The 23,803-nt window shown below is 38.1% G+C and overlaps 1 protein-coding gene across 1 annotated transcript; it reads right to left on the bottom strand.

Annotated features, from left to right (window-relative positions):
* Positions 1-541: 541 nt before the first annotated feature.
* On the bottom strand, positions 542-15,739 carry thoc1 (THO complex 1). The gene is made up of 21 exons (XM_066681445.1): positions 15,611-15,739; positions 15,145-15,218; positions 14,813-14,873; positions 14,419-14,485; positions 13,229-13,347; positions 13,081-13,129; positions 12,571-12,666; positions 12,012-12,094; positions 11,680-11,753; positions 7,801-7,909; positions 7,263-7,397; positions 6,718-6,818; positions 5,494-5,560; positions 4,897-4,947; positions 4,674-4,744; positions 4,292-4,387; positions 3,715-3,780; positions 3,425-3,508; positions 2,369-2,516; positions 1,756-1,837; positions 542-1,091 (listed from the first exon to the last, which is right to left on the bottom strand). The coding sequence occupies exons 1-21, from the start codon at positions 15,656-15,658 to the stop codon at positions 805-807; spliced, it is 1,968 nt and encodes a 655-aa protein (XP_066537542.1). The 5' UTR covers positions 15,659-15,739; the 3' UTR covers positions 542-804.
* Positions 15,740-23,803: the final 8,064 nt, after the last annotated feature.

Below are 23,803 nucleotides of genomic sequence, written 5' to 3' on the forward strand. Positions count from 1 at the left end.
AAATATCCAGATTGGCTAAAGGTAGTTATCTTCAACCCAAAGAGAGGAAACCCTAGTAAGAATGTACTTTATCTGTACTTTTTTGAACAAAATTTATTTTAAGCTTAATTTAACCTAAGGCTAAATGCTAAGTCTTGCTTTCTCAGCTAACAATGACCTGTTAGCATTACGCTTAACCAGTGACCCAAACTTCTACCCAAACTTTTAAGCATAAATGATCATCTGAAACTTGTCCTCAAGCACTGGTTTAGCCAAATTTTATAAATCCCCCCCCCCCCCCCCCCCTTGCACAAATGCAGATTGTCAAGACATGTTTGGGTTCTGTTGTTTTGCAGCTGAGCTATGAAGCTAATGAGTAATTGAAGCATTATCATGGTGGTATTTCTAAATCATTGCATTCTCATGAACATTACATTTACTTAACCACATGACACACCTAAAAACAGACTCAAGTACGTCAACCTCAACGTATTTTGCACAAATGTACATACAAAGTTCATGGTTCAGAGTGTTTCCTTGTACTGTTTTTAATTAGACCTTAAAACAAACAGTATTACAGAGTGCCTCTCTATAAAGGAAAACCTTTTAGGTAGCCTCGCTATTAGAGGGAAGAAAGAACAAAAAAAAATCAGCTGTTGCATTTTATTTTTAATTTATGATGAATGGTTATACAGAAATTGTTCAGATTATTTGGAAAATGTGTAATCTTTCATTAACATCATTTCATTTAAAGTTAAAATTGTTTTTATCAGGTTTCACATTTCTTTTTACTAAGGGTACAGTATGATTTTTTTGGGAGAACCATCACTGTAACTGTGTTCCGCTGAGACTGTCCGCAATGCTTGTAAATCCAGCAGAGTTTAGAGAAGCAATGAGGGCCTCCATTGTGGCCTGAGGCCCCTCACGGTCCTGCCAGGTCACCAGCAGCATCTTTGCCTGTGTGTCCACGTCCTCATTGTCTGACTCAATCTCACGGATCTCTGCTGCTTTCATATCCAGATGGTCTGCCAGTACCCGCCACTGACTGCCCAGCTTAGCTGCAATCTCATCCATCTGACTGTTCGATACAGTCTTGCTCTGAATACTGGGACCTGAGATAAAGAGAGAGGGGCATTTTTTTTTTCATAAGTTTGATGTGTAATTACGCAATAATACACGAGAGGGAGTGCTATAATGTGAGATATTGGCACTGTGTTATAATTGCATTAATACACTTGAGGTTCGATATTGAGCATAGTTCGTTATAGCTGTTAATTATTAGGTTTTAAGATAAAGAAGACAGTGAAAATTTGTTTGCTTGTTTATCAACCTTCTGCAAGGAAAAAAATTATTCCATTCCATTGCTCAAAAGCTGTGCTGCAGTGCTGGTGAAAAATTATGCTCCTCGACTCGAGTCAAACACAACCACAGACGTAGAAATTTACTGCTTTTTTTTTCTTTTTTTTAAATATTATTTATTTCCGATTTTATTAAATCAGAAAGCAGAGTCTATTGCACCATAACTCTTTACTCTGTTCAAAATAAGGTGCGTGATGGAAAATGAACCTTTTCCCCGTTGGGTGGAAAAAGTCCAGGCACAGCTCTGTGTCGTTGCTAGGTTACATGTATTTTGCAGAGAGATACCTGAAGAGCTTCGGTCAGAGTGCTATTATCATGCTATACTGGCACTCCTGGAATGTCTCTTAGCCAATCACATTGCAGGGTAGGAACTAACTGTGGTATAATAATGCATTAGAACACAACCCTGTGACTTACTGTCATTACTGGCTTTCAGTAAGTTATCTCCATTCTCATCCTCTTCCTCTCCAGTTTTTATCTCCTCAGACGGTAGATCTTTCTGTTGGTGTACGAGGAGAAAATAAACAAAAAAAATACAAAAATAAAGCTCCAAGTTTATAGCAAAGATCCAGATGTTTTTATAAATATGTGCCACATAATGCTAAAGTGGATAATATTAGTCTAAAAATAGGATCAATGTTCCAAGTATCAACGGAATTATGAATATTCTATTGCAAGATCTGCAGTGATTCCCATGATTAATAAACTGTCACTGTCCTAAGAAAACATGCATCTCCAAAAGATTAATTTATTAGGGGAAGGAAACAACCATCTTAACCTTCAATGAGTACAAAGAAAAAATAAAAACTAAATAATATTTCAAATGTATCTCAAGCATTTTTAGAGAAATTCCATTGGTCCACTCACAATGTGAAGGACAGCTGCTGTTTTCAAATGTTGTAAACTAAAAATGAAATAAATATATAACTGAGATTATTTTTTTCTTTGGACAGTAACAAAATGTTTAAAGACAAACCTCTGCCATTTAGAGGCACTGTACAGTAATAGTGAAGGTGATATGGTCACTCACGGGCAGTTCTTTAGCCAGCTTGATGACCATGTTCTCCAGGTACTCAGCAAGGCTTTTAAACAGCTGGTTTGTGGGCTGGAAGAAGTGGGGACTGCGGCGAGAGAGTAAGCGGAGTGCCCTCCAGCCGTAATTGGAGTTCCTCACCACTCTGATAACACGGACATATGATCAGTCATATAAATCAAATCTTTTGAATGTACACTGTACATCTGCTATGCATAAATGAATGTGTACAGTGCCTTTTTTTCCCCTCCACAGTGTGGTTATGGGTTCTAATGCAAAGACCCAAAATGGGTATTTAAGTTCATTTTATCAGCTAAATCAGTTTATTCATTAATTTTTTTAATGTATTACTTCAACACTATCCTTGTTTGGCAAGCTGGCCCTTGTTCTGACAAATGACAAATGTGAGCTCAGAGGTAATCTGGACCTGAACCTATTTGTACCAGCTAGGATACACATTCTGTTTGAACACTAAGCACTTTTGTGAGTCTGCTAAATGCTGTAAATGTAAGTTTGAATCCGCTAAATCTTTAAAAATCAAGTTTGATGCTTATAAGTGCTTTTCCTGTGTGCAATAGCTTGAGTTCTGATTCATGTTGTGATGCTGCAATGCTACTCGTCTGTTACGGTATTATTTAGCACTGCAAAATAAAAATCCAAATTTAATATTTTCATTTTTCAGACTTTTATAACTACTGGTTGAAATTTTAAGTTTAATATTAAAAAGGTTGCTGCATCCAGTTAAAACAGATGCTACACAAAAGTTATTATAAGAGTTATGCATTTTTTTTTAGGGAAGTAGGAGTCAGAACAAAAATACAGAATAAAAACCATTGCTATCCAAAGAATTTTATGCATCTCCATTTTTAGTATACTACATCATTTGATCACAGCAACAATTCTTCAAATTGTGTGAAAATTTCATGATGAATGGACCAAAACAAATGCTCCAAAATTTCTCTTTCTAAAATAAAGTCACTATTTTGGAGATTCATGTTTTTCTTTGGACAGAGACAATATTTAAAATCTTATTTAGCGTAAATATGTACGTACTTATACTCATCCTCCACCATGTTGGCTGGATCAGCCTGTTCAATGGCTTCCTCGAAAAACTCCTCCAGAGTGGGCATAAACTCCCTTCAGTTACAAAAGGAAAAAAAAAACGAAACAAATATAACATAAAAAGCTGAGCAGTATGAATAAGACTGAACTACACAAAATAAATAAGAACAACCTGGAAAGAAGTGTATAAATATATATTTTTTAATTTCAGTTTGGCATGAGTTCCTCAATAAATTAATCAGTGTTATATAACTAAAGTCAAATTTCATGCAAACAGTCACCTGCTCTCAGACTTGCAGGCCTCCATATTGTCCGGATTGAGATTCCAGAGTCTGGTCAGCTCATCACTGTAATACAAAAACAGAAATTCTAAACAAACATATAAATAAAAATTAATTAATTTCAATATTTAAATATGGCTGTTTTAAATTACTTCAATCCCACTTATAAGATGTTCTGACAGTACCAATAAGCTGAGCATCTCACAAACCCATCAGCATTCAGTAGCAGTAGTGCCAAACAATCAAGCCTTAGTAGGGGTAGTGCTAAATATCTAAAATCCTTTTTGCTGTGGTTTTTCCTTTTTGCTAGGAAAATCAAGACCTAATGGCAGGTTTTTTTTTTGTTTATTTAATGCAATCCTCCTTCTACTTTTCAAAACTATAATTAGTTCGAGTATAAATGACTAGAAGTGATATTTTGTTTGAATTCTGTTTTTTTTTATAAATTTTTTAAAGTTTAACTCATGTTTTTGGTTAAATGTGAGGAACTAAAAATGCCCATAGTCTACAACCCTAGTCAAGACAAACTGTTATACAACTATTTTTGTGCAGTAGTGAGTATAGTTTTCATGCTTACTTCCCCATGAAGATCTTTCGTTCAGGGCCTTTTCCCAAGAAGTCCTCTGGAGCTGGTCTCTTCCTGCTGGGACGAGAGGGTTTGGTTTCTGCAGACCTGAAGGAGATTGATTGATGTTTTCCATGGTTTGCAGATAATAGATTCATAGGTGTATAAACATTTGTAAAACATAGAACCCGGGACTACATCTTCCTGGATGAACATTACAGAACATGATATTTATTATTAACAGTGACAAAGTAATTAATTGATAAGTAAAATATGGGAATTTCTGTGTAGTAAGCCAGCTTGGCTAAACATTCTACTTTTCTGGAATAATAAAAAATAAAAAAATAAAATACAACAAATAAATAAATAAAAATTCTAGTTGATCACTATGTACCTTTCTTTGACAAAGCTCGGGCAGCCCTCATTCTTCCAGGAATTCCAGTTCTCTTCAGTGTTCAAGATGTGCTGTTGATTTAATCGAAAACAAATTAGGTCTGTAACAATTCTGATAAACTACATAACATATGATATACCATATGTAATATATAACAATACTGATACTAACACCACCACTAATAATAATAATAATAAAAATGATTCCAATTACAATGACTTACCTCAACCATATTGCCAAAATTATCACCATCTGGAGGCGTTTCTCTGAGTAACTTTGGGGATAAATAAATAAATAAATAAATAAATAAATAAATAAATAAATAAATAAATAAATAAATAGAGGGTAAATAGGGCTTGTATACCAATTAATATTATGTCCACCCTCGCTTGACAAGAAATCAAACTGAATATTTCCACAATTTATTCTACCTAGCTAATCAGTGTTAATCTTGCAGCTAGGAAGCTATTACAGCAGTAAAAGCCTATTTCAACTGTGCATTCCATATCAGTTCCAGAAACCACAATCAAGTCTTTTAGGGATTATTTAACAGCAAAAATCTTGTGGAAGGTCTGTGACAGAAATAATGATGTATAAGCTTTTATTACTTCTACTAGCTGCATTAGTCTCACAGATCCAGTGTTAAGCCAAAACAAGTAAGCTTCACACAACAGAACATGTCTTGGCTGAAAGTATCTTGGTTTGGGGTAAACAACAAAAACTCTGTGGGTTTTTTTTATTATTATTAATTACACTATGAAATTCAGCCTGTGAAGTCAGCAGTGTTCTAGTTATTTCACTTTTGTGCAGGGGGACCAACCTGATAGACGAGTTTTGTGGTGTCCTCCATCCAGGCAGTCTGATCATCATTAAGGACACAGTTGGAGCTATGAGAGAAGAGCAAGAGGAAAAACTAAAGAAACCATTCCAATAATAAAAAAAAAACCCTCTCTCAATAGTTTTGCAGGTTTACTTTGTGTGTATATATGCTTTAAACAATGTTACAGAGACCTAGGATGACAAGCATATATGAAAAAAGTTAAATCACAATGAAATAGATCATTATCATATACACGGATCAAACCTGACATTAAAAAACATCTTGTTTTAAGACTGACTCCATTTTGTCAGCTTCACTTTCCATACATGTTTTCTTAGTCTGTAACAGCAGAGCAACAGACTCCACAAAGTGCTGTGCATGCTCTGTTAGGCACTTTTCACACTTTTTCAAAGATCAGGACCCCTACCAAACAGCTACACACTGTTATTTGGGTAGAGGATTATTCTCAGCACTGATGTGATGTGGCTTGGTCTGGACATGTGATGCCCTGGTCAGACACAGCAGTGCTGCTCAGGGGGTAAAGCCGACTCATTGAGTGAATCGGTTCATGAAACGAGTGCAAATTCAAATCAATGATTCAAAACATTGCTTACAGGCATAGGCTGCACATGCTCTGACCTCGTGTACACACAGCCGCTGGGAAACTCAGAGACAACACACAGCTCGCCTTGAACACTGGATTATACTTCAGAACACGTGTTTGTCACTGGACATAGCCGCGCTCAAACACATCAGAAGCCTTGATAAGAAACTGAACGAATGGGGGGAGAGGGGTGGACGACATTGTCAAGGCAGCCACCCTAACTGTAAAGCACTGTAGGAAACCCTGCTGCTGGAGATTTTAAGCACATCAGTGTCAATGCTGGACTGAAAGGTAGGTGTGTCTAAAAGTGGGCAGTGTGTGGACAGAGTATATCAAAACAAATACGTAAACACATACTGAAACACCATCACCATCATTCATGAATTAATAATAAATTATTAATAATAATGATAAAAAATGTAGACCATCTCAAATGCTGTAATAAACTGTTACTCCTTGTCTGTGTGTTTGAATCACATGAGCTACAGGAAAAGTAATACAGAATAGAAAAGAAAACAAAATATAATGTCAGAGAAAAAAAACAACAACTAGTGTGTGAAAATGGTCACACAATAACAACTGCTTTATTTCTAATCTGCCATGTGTTAATTAAAACTTACCTTTTAAACTTTACCTGTCCTCTCAGGTACTGGAAGAGGATCAGATACTGTAGCAGTATGTGGCGCCTGAAGTTACTGTCACTCAGCTGAAGATCCATCAGCTACAAACAAAAAAACAAGGTATAATTTAGACCACTTTGAAACATTCCATAATAATTGGCCTTTGTATTTTCAAAGTGGTGTAACTTGGGCATTCCCTGAGCATTTTAGCCATATTTTGCATAATTACTTTGAGTGTATTGTTGGAATCTAGTAATAAATTTGTTTGTTTCATTGACCATTTATGTTGGTCAGCTGAAACATTGAAAATTACTTACTAATTTATCAGTAAAAGGTTCAAGAAAATGTGAAAATATAAGATTCATGTTTTTACTTGCATTTAACAAAACTCACCTCTTCCAAAAAATAGGCTTGTATTTCATAAAAAAAAGTTTATAAAAGACTTTTTTTTCTTATCAATGTGACTAAACAGATTAAATGGCTGGAGTAACTACCTACTCTCTTTGAAAGCGATTGAGCATTGTTGAAAAATAAAGAGTGACAACCTTCTCGCTGGTGAGAAACTTGGCGAAGTAGACATGTTCTCCTCCAGCTGTTCTCATCTCCTCCAGCTTCCTTTTGGAGGCCTGAGTATCATCCAGCTTATAACTCTTAAACACAGCTAAAGTCTCATCAGAGTACTGCACAAAGTGGAGGAGAAAACATGAGATAAGTGAGAGAATGCAAGACAGGAAAGAGGTTAAAAATATAAAGAAAGAATTCATAATTAGAGGTGTACACAAAATAAGAGAGACTGTCGCTGTTCTCTGTAGATGTCTGTGACCACTCTTCAACATGTTAGTATGTAGGCTACTTGGTTCCCTAAGGCTTTACCACAGTTTCAGTTAGTTGTAATCAATTTCTACTTTTCAAAACTTCTTCTAATCAGCCAAGTAATGCAAACTACAAATTTGGACTCATCCTTCCATAGTCTGTGGAGGTCATTCACATCTTAGACCTCCAGTTTTGATGTTCTGTTCGAGTGTTCTTTGTGTATCATGAAGTACAGAGTAGCCAGTGGAGGACAGCTGATTTCATTCTTACCTTAACAAATGTAATCCAGGAGAATTTATCATAGCATTGAACAGGGTTTCTAAAATAATCTTGCAATGTCCAGAACTTCCTGTACAGATTGTAGTCTATTGGAATGGAACTAAAATACACAAAAACAAATTAAATGTTTGTTAATAACTTTTTTGGCAAAAGTTGTACGAGATGTTGCAAATCAAAAAAACAAGGCTATTAAATTGTTCATACTAATACAGATTATATTAAAATATACAGGTGCATCTCAAATTAGAATACCATCAAAAAGTTTCAGTTATAAGTTTATTTCAATATAAGTGAAACTTGTATTATATACATTCACTACAAACAGAGTGATCTATTTCAAGCATTTATTTATTTTAATGTTGATGATTTTTTATTAGCTCAGAACATTAGAATATAAGACTAATTTGAAAAAAAAAAAAAAAAGACTTTTGCTACAGAAATGTTGGCCTAATGAAAATGTATTTACAGTATTTCCAATTAATACTTGGTCAGGGCTGCTTTTACATGAATAATTGTATCAATGTGGCACTACTGAGGTGTTATGGAAGCCCAGGTTGCTTTGATAGCAGCCTTCAGCTTGTCAGCATTGTCGAGTCTGGTGTCTCATCTTCTTCTTGACAATAACCCATAAATTCTCCATGGGGTTTAGGTCGGATGAGTTTGCTGGCCAATCAAGCACAGTGATACTGTTATTAAACAAGGTACTGGTACTTTTGGCAGTGTGGACAGGTGCCAAGTCCTGTTGGAAAATGAAATTGCCATCTAGTGATATAACACAGTGTACCAACACCAGCAGATGACATGGCTCCCCAAAACCATCACTGATTGTGGAAGCTTCACACTAGACTTGGATTGTGTGCCTCTCCACTCTTCCTCTAGACTCCGGGCCTTGATTTCCAAATGAAATGCAAAATTTACTTTCATCAGAAAACAAGACTTCGGACACTGAGCAACAGTCCATTCCTTCCTCCTTGGCCCAGGTAAGATGCTTCTGGTGTTGTCTCTGGGTCATGAGTGGCCTGACACAAGGAATGCGACAGTTGTAGCCCATGTTCTGGTTACGTCTGTGTGCGGTGTCTCTTGAAGCACTGACTTCAGCAGCAGTCCACTCCTTGTGAACCTCCCCCATATTTTTGAATGGCCTTTTCTCGACAACACTTTCAAGGCTCATGTTCTCCCTGTTGCTTGTGCACCTTTTTCTACAACATTTTTTCCTTCCACTCAACTTTCCATTAATATGCTTGGATATAGCAGGAGGGTGTCAATTACTGCCTTCTGGACATCTGTAAGGTCAACAGCCTTCCCCATGATTGCGTAGACTACTGAACCAGACTAAAAGGCTGATTTATATTTCTGTGTTGACTCGATGCAGGGCCTACACCGCAGGCTACGCAAAAGCCTTACATCGCAAACATCTTCCTCTACACTACGTAGTACATAATGCAGTGGTGTAGTAGAATTACTTTTATAAATATTTAAAGTGCACTATTTAGGAAGTAGATTGGGACAGAGCACAGTTTACATGAGGTGCCAGGAATGTTATTTTTTTCCCCCAGAGACCTCTGTATTTTTCCTTTGTTCAACATTTTTAATTCACCCCTGAAGCCCCTACCCACCATGTCTAAGGAAATCTCTCGCTATGAAGTTGCTGCTGTCTGTGGAAGAGAGGAGTTCAACTGTGTTTCATGTTCCTGTACTTCTTCGGTTTAGCATAAACAATATCTGCCCAACTTCGGATCAAGCACAGTCGTTGTAGTCTTGTAGTTACATTTCTAAGGCTAAGACGTAGGGTCCACATGGACGCGTTGCCTATAGCGAAGGTTCGACGCATGAGTATAAATTGAGCTTAAAGGCTTAGGAAACTTTTGCAAGTGTTTTGTGTTGATTATTCTAATTTTCTGAGATTTTTGACTTTCGGGTTATCAGGTTTGGCTGTAAGCCAACATAAACATTAAAAGAAATAAACACTTGAAATTGATCACTCTGTTTGTAATAAAGGTACATGAGTTTCAGTTTTTGGATTGAATTACTGAATTAAATTAATTTTGATTATATTGTAATATATTAAGATGCACCTGTATAATACACACAATATATTTACCTAAAATTTTCAGCCGTGTTTAACAGAGAGAACTTAAGGTGGTGTTAGTACACCGTCTGTTGTTTGTTCACCCATATTTCACATTGCAGTTCATGAACTAAATTTTGAACTGTTCAGTGCGTTTCCGACAATCTGGTTTTGCCAACAAGAAAAATTCTTTCACAGCTGGAACTAAAAACAGTAGGTTCTACAGCGTGAACTGTGGCTGAATAATAGAAAATAACACAGGGACATGCTCTGTTTGGCTTGGCGTTAGTGACATTTCTCCGCTGTTCACAAGCTCAGTATGATGGCTCAGAACTCACCAGACTTTACACACACATTATATCTCACAGAGAGAGGAGGACTGCTGAATTTGTCTTATTTTTCATGAGTGTGTCTGAGGTGGGGAAACATTTTGTGGCATTAGCATGTTTATAAAATTCCATATAGCTGCGCACAGCCACATTAAATTTCTTGTGATTTACTGTAACAAGTTACATTGAATAAATAAGTAATTCTTAAAATCAACAAAACATTCTTGTAGGGCTGTCACGATGAAAGAATTTCTCCTGCGGTGGTTTAGGGTGACTCAATACTGCGATATGCCTCATTAGCGCCATGCATTGTTTTTGCGAATTACATTTATCCTAATTTTGAGCTACATAAATAGGTTTTATTATTTTCACTGTTGTGCTACTATTAGATAAATTGTTTCTTTATAAATGACAAAGATGAAAGTTTTAAGAGAAATTAAATATTTCTTTATTGTCAAATGCACAACACAGAATTGCAATAAGAACGCAAGCCTCTTGTCCTTTATATATAAATTAAAAAAATATAACCCATTGCTAAATACGTTGTAAAAAGAAAAGGAATAAAGCTAATTGTTTACACTAAAATTTTTTAAGTTTACTTTGGAATGAGGTTTTTGAAAAATAAACTTTTCCTTATAGCATAAAATAAATAAATAAATAAAGTCCATAAAGTTAGACCTGGGTCGTCATGTCCTTGTTGCGGGCTAAGAAAACCAACATGTTCACCTTATGTGGTTTCAGAGAAGATCTGAGTGAGGTAACAATATTCCCTGTGGCACTAAAAATTTTCTCTGATGGTGTGCTCGCTGCATAAATGCACGTACTTGCGGGCCATTTTAGAAAGCAGAGGAAATCTAGCCTGTTTGTTACGCCACCAGGCCTGTAGATCTGTGTTTGTGCCTATGGACTCCTCCTGTAAGTAATGTATGAGTTCGGTATCAGCATGAATGCAAAGGATGTTTTCTGTGACTTCAGAAGATTTCCAAGTATCTTTTTTTTTTTCGCTTCAAGTGGCCCCTCTGCTTGCGCTGTGGACTTGTCTCCAGCCGCTGATGAACTGGCATAACAGCAGGCCTTTGTCAAAAGTTCTTGTAAGGCAGCTGTCTCATACTTCTCGAGAACACCGCACATCTTTAGATTGTCTATAGCGTGGTATTTCTAATTTGCAGTTATCGCCACAGCCCTACGTTCCTGGTCATCTTTGTTGTGTCCAATGACAAGGGTATGTATTTTGGGCTTTGCTGTTTTTGAAATGCCAGAAACACCTCTGTGACAATGGCTATATGGCTAATGGTGTTCCGGCAAAATTAGGCTTGCCTAGTTTCTCTTTGCTTTTGTTCTGACAAGACAAACATTAAATTTTTACTTCCCATGATGTGACTACAAATAGTTTTAAAATAGGTGAGGTTTGAAAAGATTTATAGAATTATATTTCAATATTCAATATTTCAATACAATTGCAGATTTTCTCACCATGGCGCAGGAGTGTCTTCATCCCCCATTTCCCCTTCCTCAACCTCCATCCCATCCTCCTTCACCTCAGCACTCTGTAAAAATCCCACAAACACAAAACAAAATTAAACAGAGTGAGAGTCTATGTTGATAAGGCTAGACAATTAGTGCAATAAAAATTATATTGGAACTTTGAACACATCATCTTCTAGTTTTAAAAAGTTAGTTGACATTAAAGATGCAATGATTGACATTTGCACAGCACTGTACATATGTTAATGTACATATAAATGTGCAAAGTATTGGCAGAAAGAGATAGACTTTTCGAGTGGACTTTGAGTGAAAGTATGTACCTGTTGTCCAAGGGTACTCTCTTGTTCGTTGTTGTTGAACACTGTGATGTTGTCCAAGTTAAACTGACTCTGCAGATTTAAACCTGAGAAGACAAAGAAACAAAACCCCCTTACTTTAGCAACTAAGAGATTTTCAAATCATTACCCATCTGCCTGAAGTGATTTTGCCTTTTAAGAAACTTTAAAATAATAGAACCCATGGATTAAGCACCAAAAATGATGATGATGTCACCCCTTACACTTCCTGTAAGGTACAAAAATTTGTTAGAATACTTATATGAATATCACATAGCAATATAGTGCAATTGTTAAATGAAAATATTTAACAAAATAATCACTGCCAAAAAAAGTATCATGATATCTAGTAGGGCAGCACGGTGGCGCAGCAGGTAGTGTCGCAGTCACACAGCTCCAGAGACCTGGAAGTTGTGGGTTCAAGTCCCATTACTGCCATATTTGTGTGTTTTATTTAATAAAACCAATATGATTTCAGAATTATTGTGATTCGTTACATATGCTACATTAACAATCATTATTAAACACAGACACTAAGTGTTACCTGATTTCTCAGAAAGAGGGAAAAGACGGGCAAGAAAAAGCTGTATCCTTCCACAAAACACTGTATTTTGAGATTTGGAGAGTCTTCTAAGGAGATCTAAGAGGATCAGGACAGGAAAAATAAGCCCAGTTCTCTTCCAGACACCATACTTCAAGCAATATTTGGATGAATCACATGCCTTAATCTTCACATACCTTCCTCAAACATGCTGAGCTGTCTTGTTTATAAATAATAGTGCATAATGTTCAAATATTTGAACACAGGCCACAAGTTATAATGCCAATGAATATTTATAAATACAGAATAAAAAAAATAAATGGAGTATTATTATTTACAGTGTCAGCAAATATAGCAAACAAATAAATAAAAAATATAGATGTAAAATTTTTATTTACATTTTGTCAAACAATCATTTTAATGGAAAGACTTTCACATAGAAAAGTTCCTACATCTGAGATTCGAATGATAAAGCCTTAAAGTATTGATTAAAATAATATATGACATTCTTACCATTGCACATCCTTAACAAGTAGTTCTTCCCAGCAGAATAGAATGAATTCTGGACAAATGAAAAATAATATTAGCATGAAGTGAGAAAACAAGCACTGATTATTTAGATCAGCATCAAGTGTGTATTACTAAACAGTTCCTAACTCACAGATTTCCACGTTGAAACATTCTCCTCCACAAATAAGAAAATCTTATCACACTGATCCAGCGGGAGGCAGTCCAGAACATCACCAAGCAACAAGAATGGAGTGGTCGCTGAACAGATGCCTACAGAGAGATAGGATAAATCATAATTTGTGTATTTATACAAGGAGCTAGCCAAGGGAGACCAAACTCTAGACAGTCATAAAACAGAGAGGTGGAGAACCAGATGGATGGAGAGATAGATAAATACATGGGTACAAAGATAAAAAAAAAAAAAACAAGACAGATAGATGTACACACACACACACACAAGGGGTGGAACAATGTACAAATTTGACAATAAGATAGTACTGTAATTTTGCAACATATGATACATATACATGATACAGATTTAGAAAAGAAATTTAAAAAAAAAAAAAAAAAAAAAAAAAAAAGACTGCTAGATAACTTGAGACATGAAATAAAATATAAAACAGTATAATAACTGCAAGCTCCAATGATGTTGCATGGGTGTTTCTGGAATGTATGTGTTTTTTTCTCACTATAAATATAAACTTAATAAAGGTAAATAAGCTGTAAACTGTAAGGATAACCCTCTAAACTTTATAAACTGAGCATTTCAACACATCAACTCAGCACTATATTCGAGGTAATGAAATTTATTCAGCTATTTTTAATCCACATTTGAAACAGATCTACTGGCACCTGTGAAAGGACACACCACTCCCTGTGTGATCTTAGATCTGTTACCTCACTCTGGCAATAAAATGGTTTGTTTGTTTATATATATATATATATATATATATATATATAAAAAGACGACATATTTGCGTATTAAGTATGCAAATAATTAAGTATGCAATAATACTTGCACTGAGCAATGTCAGCACATGGTCACTGTTCCCAAATAGTATTTTAATGTGTGGATGATTAGTTGTGGCTCAATATTTTTATTTCTCAGCTTTACTCACCTATGTAACTTGGATAATCGAACATTTGTGCTAATTAAACTGTGTTTGATTCACAGAACATATCGCCTGGGCACCCTCCTATCGAATGAAACAAATACTAACATGCAAATCATGACAGCCCATTTATTACACAGACAAACAGACACACACCCATGAGATGTATCTGTGAGGTAAAGACCACACAAACAAAATATTTGGTGCCCAGTCTTTTCTGTTCTCTTACCCTCAGTGACTCCACTGATGCTGATGTAAATCAAAGACAGATGATCCTCAACATTTGCATGTTTCACCTGAAATCAGATGAACCGTTATTCCTGATGTGTCTTTATGGACAAAGTTTAAAATTTTCACAAAAATGTGAAATGTTTTATTGTCATCACAAAAAAAAAAAAAAAAAGTATCTCTGAAAAGGCAGCTTTACAAGAAATAGAAAAAACATTCTTCACAAATGTAAAATACTAAGTAGATTAAATGTAACAATTCTATTGTCCTTCGCATAAAGAAAATATAAAAATAAATAAAGATACAAGGTTTTGTTCTGATAGAGACCATGTTTAAGAGCAACATTCAGAAACTCCATCAGTCACCAATGAGCAATGGTAAAAGAAAAACCTCACTATCTGTTCCTCCAGAACACCCCGTAGTGTCTGGTCCAGCGTGGATTTCTTGTCCGCCTCACTGCAAACAAGAGGATTAAAAGAAGTCTTTAAAAAGCTTACTACTGGTAGATAAAGGGAAACAAACAAACAAGCAATCAAAAAAATAATAATAATAAAATCACAGCTTAATAGTTGCTGTCAGAATTTTCCATTAAGCTGTAAATGAAATGGTCAGCCCAGATTCCTTATCTGGGTGCTGTTTTACACAGTTGGATTTTTCAGTTAGCCAGCTAAACTGATAATAAAATATATAAATCAACAATAAGAACAACAAAAGCAAAAATACTTACTTTCCTGGTATATGGCTAAACACACTGGTGAGAGGTTTACAGTTTCTGGAAGCCAAAGCATTTTTTGTAGCAGCCTGTAAAAGCCGAAAGTTAGCCCAAAACTTGAGCTTTTGTTTAAATTTTCCGTTCCACCTTACACGGTTTAAGGTGGAGCAGAATTTTCAAATAAGACAAACTCGATCTTATGACAAAGAAACTCAGCTAACGTTTGCACCACTTCATATAAATAATTCTACGACAATAAATTATTCCGTATTTCCATTTATTTAAAATGAACAAATAAATACTACTAATAACGACGATGATATAACCCCAACACATGAATGTATGCTAATTGTTCTATTCACTCTTCGTAAACAATGAACTACATGGGAGATACCGATAGCAATTTCACACTTAAACATTTAACTAACGTTACAATTTTACATTTAAAATAGGTTTTAAACACTATAATGTTGAGTTTTACCGTGAATTTCTCTCTGCTCTCCAGCAGGTTGAACACACCCGGAGACATGTTACTTGTACACCACTCTGGCGATTTCCATCCGGGTCATGATCACACTAAGTGTAATGACAACCACAGACCTGCAGGGGATGACACACTCACAAATTTCAATTAGAGCAGCGATCAGAATGATTCAGTTTACTACACCGACCACTTCCTTTCTTCTACTCACTTTTAATTCTCTCAGCTCCACTGACCATACAAGAGAACTTTGTAGTTCTACAGTTACAGACTACAGTCCATCTGTTGATCTGCATACTTGCTTAGTATACTTTTTCCGTTCTTCAGTTGTCTCGGTGGATCTTTCTCAGATCTGTAGTGACATCGACATGACATTCATCTGGTCCGATTCAATTCACAAGACTGTATATTTTGAGTGTTTATATTATATATAAATAAAGCACATATTTGGGTCGGATCACATTCTCATCACGAATGTACTCCTCCAGAGTTTGTTTGGGATCGGACCGACACCACCTCCTCTCAAGGGTCTGGGTGCGGTTGTTTTGGTCGCATCCGAGTGCGATTACTGCGTTCACACCTGCACAAACAAACCGCACCAAAGATGTAAACGAACCAGAGTCCGATTTTACGAAGTGCAGGCGTGAAAATGACCTAACATCCAGTCTGTTACAGAATGTTTTTAAAGTGATGCCGTTAGTTTATAAATCACTGAAGGTAGATAGATGGATATTCTTTCCTCATATTCTTTTCAAAGGTTTTCGATTGTTAACATGCAGTACAAGCTCTAGCCCTGACATCATCCTATCATCTTCCTTCTTATACTTTATTAATCAATTGTTGTAGTATGAAATCTCAAGGATTTACGACAGAACTCTAATTAGATTAGTTGTTTACATCTTTTCCTATAGCCTAGTGTGTCTTAGGCTGACCTAGAATAGGGTATAAAAGGGAGCAATTTACACTATTTTGTGATGAGCATGTTTCTGAAATAAATTATGAAATACACATACATTACTTATTAAAACTCTGAAAACAGGGCTTTTTTTTCATAGGAAACAGATCTGGAACAAATTCTTTAATGTATTTTTTGAGTCAGACATGCAGAAACCTTAGAGCAGTGCACAATCATTACTAGCCGCATGAAAAAGCATCAGAGCAGGTTAGGTTTCATTTAATTCAATTCCCCTCCAATGAATCCAATGGATGTGGCTGTATTCTGTGATTCATAGATTTCCAGAGTAAAACCATTTATCAGTTACACCATCTAGCAAAGATGACTGTAAGTCTTATAAAGAATCTGTTCCCTGCAGCGGCCGGCATGGTGGCGCAGCAGGTAGTGTCGCAGTCACACAGCTCCAGGAGCCTGGAGGTTGTGGGTTCGATTCCCGCTCCGGGTGACTGTCTGTGAGGAGTTGGTGTGTTCTCCCTGTGTCTGTGTGGGTTTCCTCCGGGGGCTCTGGTTTCCTCCCACAGTCCAAAAAACACACGTTGGTAGGTGGATTGGCAACTCCAAAGTGTCCGTAGGTGTGAGTGAGTGTGAGTGAATGTGTGCGTGTCAGTGTTGCCCTGTGAAGGACTGGCGCCCCCTCCAGGGTGTATTCCCGCCTTGCACCCAATGATTCCAGGTAGGCTCTGGACCCACCGCGACCCTGAACTGGATAAGTGGTTACAGATAATGAATGAATGAATGTTCCCTGCAGCAAAAATTAAGAATAATTTTCTTTCTGTTACCCTCATATTTTTATATCTATTTATGAAAATTATGTGCATATATGTACATACAATAATGGTAATTTATAGTAACGTGATCATTTTCCAACTTCGTTTTAACTGTCCTCATGTATTTGTATGTTTCAAATGCATTTCAGTTAAAATTGGGATATTTGGTAAAACACAAAAAACATTAATCTGTGATTTGCTAATACTTTTGAAATTGATTTACTTCACAAAAAGAAAAAAACTCCTGCCCAAGTTGACTGTATTTGAAAATTACATTTAAAATGCATGTTCAATATCACTGAAATACAAAGGTTGGGACATAGACATGGGACATACAACTGGGTTACATCTATTAATTATGCATTTAAATTATTTGGAAACTGAGGATATTAACTCTTGAAGTTTGGCAAGTGAATTTTTTGCCCTTTCTGCCTTGTCTACTTGTGTCTACAAAGCCACGCTCTGTAGGTCTAACTTACCAGGAAAAGATGTCACCTGTACGGCAGCACATATTTCTCTAAAATTCCAACAGACACCTTCAGATTCATGGTACCTTCACATATATACAAGTCACCCATAATGCCATAAACCATAAAGACCTCAACAGCCTTTCTGCTTAGAATTTTTTTAAGATCTTCTGGGTATTTTCTCAATATAATATATGGTAAATTGAATTGAACAATGGTCTTTTTCACAGTGTGGCACTATAGCAGTGTCTATTTATATTTCTGTTTACCTTTTTTTTAAATAATAAAAATACTTTTCAAACACCCTCAGTCATTTAAAGGGACCTGCAGCAACATTTTCCCACACCTACATATTTTTGATGTTGGTTGCTTTTCTGCTGCTCATGATCCAAGTGATCCCCAAAATAGTCTGATGTGTTCAGTGGAAAGAATCACTTGTGGAGTTTTCTTCGAAAACTGAATATATGAAGGAGTGCATCTCTGCCTTGTGCATTGTATTGTATATATAAATAGGTAGAAGTAAAGCAGAATGGGGTTATGGCCTTATATTCACATGAGAAATAAACATAAGCTTTGTAATTGAATTGACCTTTGACATCTAATTTTAGGTTCATTCATTGTCTGTAAGCGCTTATCCAGTTCAGGGTCACTGTGGGTCCAGAGCCTACCCGGAATCACTGGTCAGGAACACACCCTGGAGGGGGCAGCGGTCCTTTACAGGCCCACACACACTCATACATTCACTCACACCTATGGACACTTTGAAGTCGCCAATCCACCTATCAATGTGTTTTTGGACCGTAGGAGGAAAACAGAGCACCTGGAGGAAACCCACGTGGACACTGGGAGAACACACCAAACTCCTCACAGACAGTCACCCGGAGGAAACCCACGCAGACACAGGGAGAACACACCACACTCCTCACAGACAGTCACCCGGTAGAAAAAACCACGCAGACACAGGGAAAACACACCACACTCCTCACAGACAGTCACCCGGTAGAAAAAACCACGCAGACACAGGGAAAACACACCACCCTCCTCACAGACAGTCACCCGGAGGAAACCCACGCAGACACAGGGAGAACACACCACACTCCTCACAGACAGTCACCCGGAGGAAACCCACGCAGACACAGGGAGAACACACCACACTCCTCACAGACAGTCACCCGGAGGAAACCCACACAGACACAGGGAGAACACAACACACTCCTCACAGACAGTCACCCGGAAGAAACCCACGCAGACACAGAGAGAACACACCACGCTCCTCACAGACAGTCACCCGGAGGAAACCCATGCAGACACAGAGATAACACACCACGCTCCTCACAGACAGTCACCCGGTAGAAAAAACCACGCAGACACAGGGAAAACACACCACCCTCCTCACAGACAGTCACCCGGAGGAAACCCACGCAGACACAGGGAGAACACACCACACTCCTCACAGACAGTCACCCGGAGTGTGATTCGAACGCCCAACCCCAACAGTGGCACCCTCTGTATTTATGTTTTTATACATTTAATAAATGTAGCACCCTCTATTCAAGCAAGAAATATTTGCATTTTGAAAAATAATTTGAGAATGCATTGGAAAAGGTTCTATACATGTTTTGAAAATGTTTCTTTTATTATACAAGCTTGAAACAGTAGCAATAACAAAACCATTTTGGTGCAGCACAGAACTATTTACAACACATTCTCCATTTCACTATGAAAAGAATCATTTCTCTAAGTAAATGGTTCCATACAGAACTCATGGATCTAAATAGAACCATTCCAACTTACCAACTTTACCAACATACAACATACCAACTTTAATAAAGGGAAGGATATGATTTTAGGAGGATATTATTTATGTATTTGTCATCTCCACTTACTCCTCTGCAACTCACCTGCAGTGAGAAAGCAATGCCCTGCAATATATGGTATTTATATTAAAATGTTTAAAAAAAATCATATTATGGCATGAATATGTACATTCCTATACGTTTCATCCATCCATCCATCCATCCATCCATCCATTATCCACCGCTTATCTGGGTCCGGATCACAGGGGAAGCAGTCTGAGCAAAGAAACCCAGACCTCCCTCTCCCCAGCCACCGTCTCCAGCTCCTCCGGGGGTATACCGAGGCGTTCCCAGGCCAGTCGAGACATGTAGTCTCTCCAGCGTGTTCTTGGTCTGCCCTGGGGCCTCCTCCCCATTGGACATGCCTGGAACACCTCACAAGGAAGGCGTCCAGGAGGTATCCGGACCAGATGCCCGAGCCACCTCAACTGGCTCCTCTCGACGTGGAAGAGCAGCGGCTCCACTCTGAGTCTCTCTCGGATGTCCGAGCTCCTAACCCTGTCTCTAAGGGAGAGTCCAGACACCCTGCAGAGAAAACTCATTTCAGCCGCTTGTACCCGCGATCTTGTTCTTTCGGTCACTACCCAAAGCTTGTGACCATAGGTGAGGGTTGGGACGTAGATCGAATGGTAAATCAAGAGCTTTGCTTTTCTGCTCAGCTCTCTCTTCACCACAACGGACCGGTACAGAGCCCACATTACAGCTGATACTGCACCGATCCGCCTGTCAATCTCCCGGCCCATCTTTCCTCACTCATGAACAAGACCCCAAGGTATTTAAACTCCTCCACTTGAGGCAGGATCTCACTTCCAACCTCGAGAGAGCACTCCACCCTTTTCCGACTGAGCACCATGGACTCGGACTTCGAGGTGCTGATCCTCATCCCTACCGCTTCACACTCAGCTGCAAACTGATCCAGCAAGAGCCGGAGGTCCCGGCTCGATGAAGCCAGCAAGACCACATCATCCGCAAAAAGCAGACATGGAATCCTGAGACCACCAAACCGGACACCTTCTGCCACATGGCTATGCCGAGAAATTCTGTCCATAAAAATTATGAACAGAACCGGTGACAACGACGGAGTCCAACTCCGAATGGAAACCAGTCAGAACATATTGTCAGCCATAAGACTCAGACTCCTGCTCTGTTTATACAGGGACTGGATGGCTCGTAGCAAAAAGCCAGTACCCCATACTCCCAGAGCACCCCCCACAGAATATCCAGAGGGACACAGTCGAATGCCTTCTCCAGATCCACAAAACACACGTAGAATGGTGAGCAAACTCCCACGCACCCTCCAGGATCCTAGCGAGAGCTGGTCCTGTGTTCCATGACCGGGCGGAATCTGCATTGTTCCTCCTGGATCCGAGGTTCCACTATCAGTCGAACTCTCTTCTCCAGTACCCCCGCATAAACCTTACCACACCCTCCGATCCCCCTTTTTAAAAAGGGGAACCACCACTCCAGTCTGCCAGTCCAGAGGCACTGCCCCCGATGTCCACGCGATGTTGCAAAGACGTGTCAGCCAGGACAGCCCCACAATGTCCAGGATCTTGTGGAACCCGGGACGAACTTCATCCACCCCTGGGGCCCTACCGCCAAGGAGTTTTCCTGCCACCTCGGCCACCTCAGCCCCAGTGATAGACAAGCCCCCCTCTGGGGTCCCCAAACTCTACTTCCTCTGCAGAAGATGTGCTGGTGGGATTGAGAAGATCCTCGAAGCATTCCTTCCACCACCTAATGACGTCCCCAGTCACGGTCAACAGCTCCCCACCCCCACCATATACAGGGTTGGTGGAAAGTGCATTAAGTTGGAGTGCATTAAGAAGTAAGAAACCTAAGCAACCAAAACTTTTGCTTTTGCTTTTAACTGGCTCATAATCAGAAACTATGATAGTGTTATAAAATATACAAGGATTACAATTACAATATGTATTCACATACACCATGCTGAAATCTATCTTAACAATGCAGTTCAAGTGTTTCAGCTCCACTCATTGCTAAGTGCCATATAAAATCATATACATCAATATGTCACCATAATAATTGTTCATTAATTACGTTTGCAGATGATGTAGACTATGTCAGCCTTTTAATAGACAATGAACTAAATTACAGGACTGAGGTGGACTATTTTTATGAATGATGAAAATAAAACTCAACACTCATTTTAAACAATTTAAAAACAAAAGAAATGAGGATTGACTATAGAAAAAGGATCCCCTTGCAACCTGTTAATTAACAGGGCATAGCTTTTGAGATTGTGGAGGTGTATAAGTACTGTTGGGTACTATTGTTGACTCCAATCTCTCATGGCCTGCTAACACGCTACCAATATACACTCAAGCACAACAGCAGGATTATTTATGTTCTTTTACTTAGTGTGTGGATACAACAATACTGAAGGTGTTTTATATAACATTTATACAGAGTGTAGTGAGCTTTACCACGCAGTGTGTGTGTGTGTGTGTGTATGTGTGTGTGTGGTTTTAGTTACCGGATAGTTAAGAAACAGGCTCAGATTATGTATTTTTATAGTATTTAAATTATTGTGTTATTTGTCCTGGATGTTTTATGTTCTTAGACTTTGTTGGTGATATTTTATTTATTGTTGTTATGTGGCTTTTTGTGTGGAATACAAATTCCCTTCGGTGCAATAAAGGGTTTCAATAAATTAATGATCACATTAGTTCTGTACTATGGGTGATACACTGACTTAAGTCCTCATACATACCCACTTCAAAACACCAGAAATATCCCTTTAATAGGAATATGATGTTGAATAGTGTTCTCCCTGTTCTCTCCAGTTTCCACCCACGGTCCAAAGACACATGTTGGTAGGTGACTCTCAAAAGTGTCCATAAGTTTGAATGTGTGAAGTGTGTGTCGCCCTGTGAAGGACTGGCGCCCCCTCTAGGGTGTGTTCCCGCCTTGCGCATCTATGGATGTATATTGCCAACTTACAAGGACACCTGAAGGATTTGTGGGTCCCGTCACAATACCTTACAATGTGGGACAAATTTCAGTGTCCTGCGTGGGAGCGGGGGATTACTCAATCCAGTGACTGTGGGAGAGTGACAACATAAACCTGTAGAAAACCCTAACTCAAATTAACAAATTAAAACTCTATTTAAAAAAGATAAAATCATACAATAATTACCATGCATGATTTACATAAGACAAAATATCTAAGTAATCAAAAAAAGTAATAAACTATTTCTAAATATTTACAAAGTGAGCAATCACATGAACAGAAATGCTGCAGAGCCTGTAAAGGGTCAGTCGGTGATTGTGGGTGGGTGCAGGACAAACTTTAGGGGAAGTGGGAAATAAAAAATGAGTCAAGAAGCAACAAGCGGTGGTAGGCCAGATTACCTCGAATCTGCAAATGAAACATGTTCATGTGTAAACTATGTAATGTTTTAACAGTTTTCATTATAATCATACACAAGATAAGATGTAAAATATCCTATGCCAATCCATTAGATCTTCACATAGAGCCCACCACACTCTCTTCTACCTGCAGCCACCAAAATTCCTGTTGAATCCTACGCCTCAACAGTAAGTTTGCTGTGGCTGTTTATGATCCAATCAGCATCCAGCTATCCTTAACAACTACGGTTACTCATTGAGCCCAGCCCATGAACCCAAACCAGCCACTGCATCACTAGCTCTTCACAGGGATCATCAGGCAGGCACGTCCTCTCGTTGTTGTTTTGTTGAATTAAGCCCACAACACCTCCAGTCTCAACAGTGAAATCTGGCATTTGCTGTAACCGCTCCAAGACTTTGGAACAGTCTCCCACTCATCATAAAGCAATCCCCTACAATAGTGACTTTTAAGTCCAATTTTAAAACTTATTTATTTTCTCTGGCGTTTGGGTCCTTTTAAATTATTTTAGCCATTTGTTCTGTCTTGGTTTATGTTGTCTTGCCATCAGTATTTTCTCCACAATGTTTTATTGTTAGATTCTTTTACTTGTTTGTTTGTTAGTTGATATTTATTGTGCAGCACTTTGGCTGACATTCACTGTCTTTTAAATGTGCTTTATAAATAAATATGACTTGACTTGACTTGACTTGGCGTCCCAGACCCACCACCCTCCAAGCTTTACAGTTGTACCTTCCCCTGTACCATCAACAACCGT

This window comes from Hoplias malabaricus, chromosome 9 (genome assembly GCF_029633855.1).
Source record: "Hoplias malabaricus isolate fHopMal1 chromosome 9, fHopMal1.hap1, whole genome shotgun sequence".
NCBI classification, from domain to species: domain Eukaryota; kingdom Metazoa; phylum Chordata; class Actinopteri; order Characiformes; family Erythrinidae; genus Hoplias; species Hoplias malabaricus.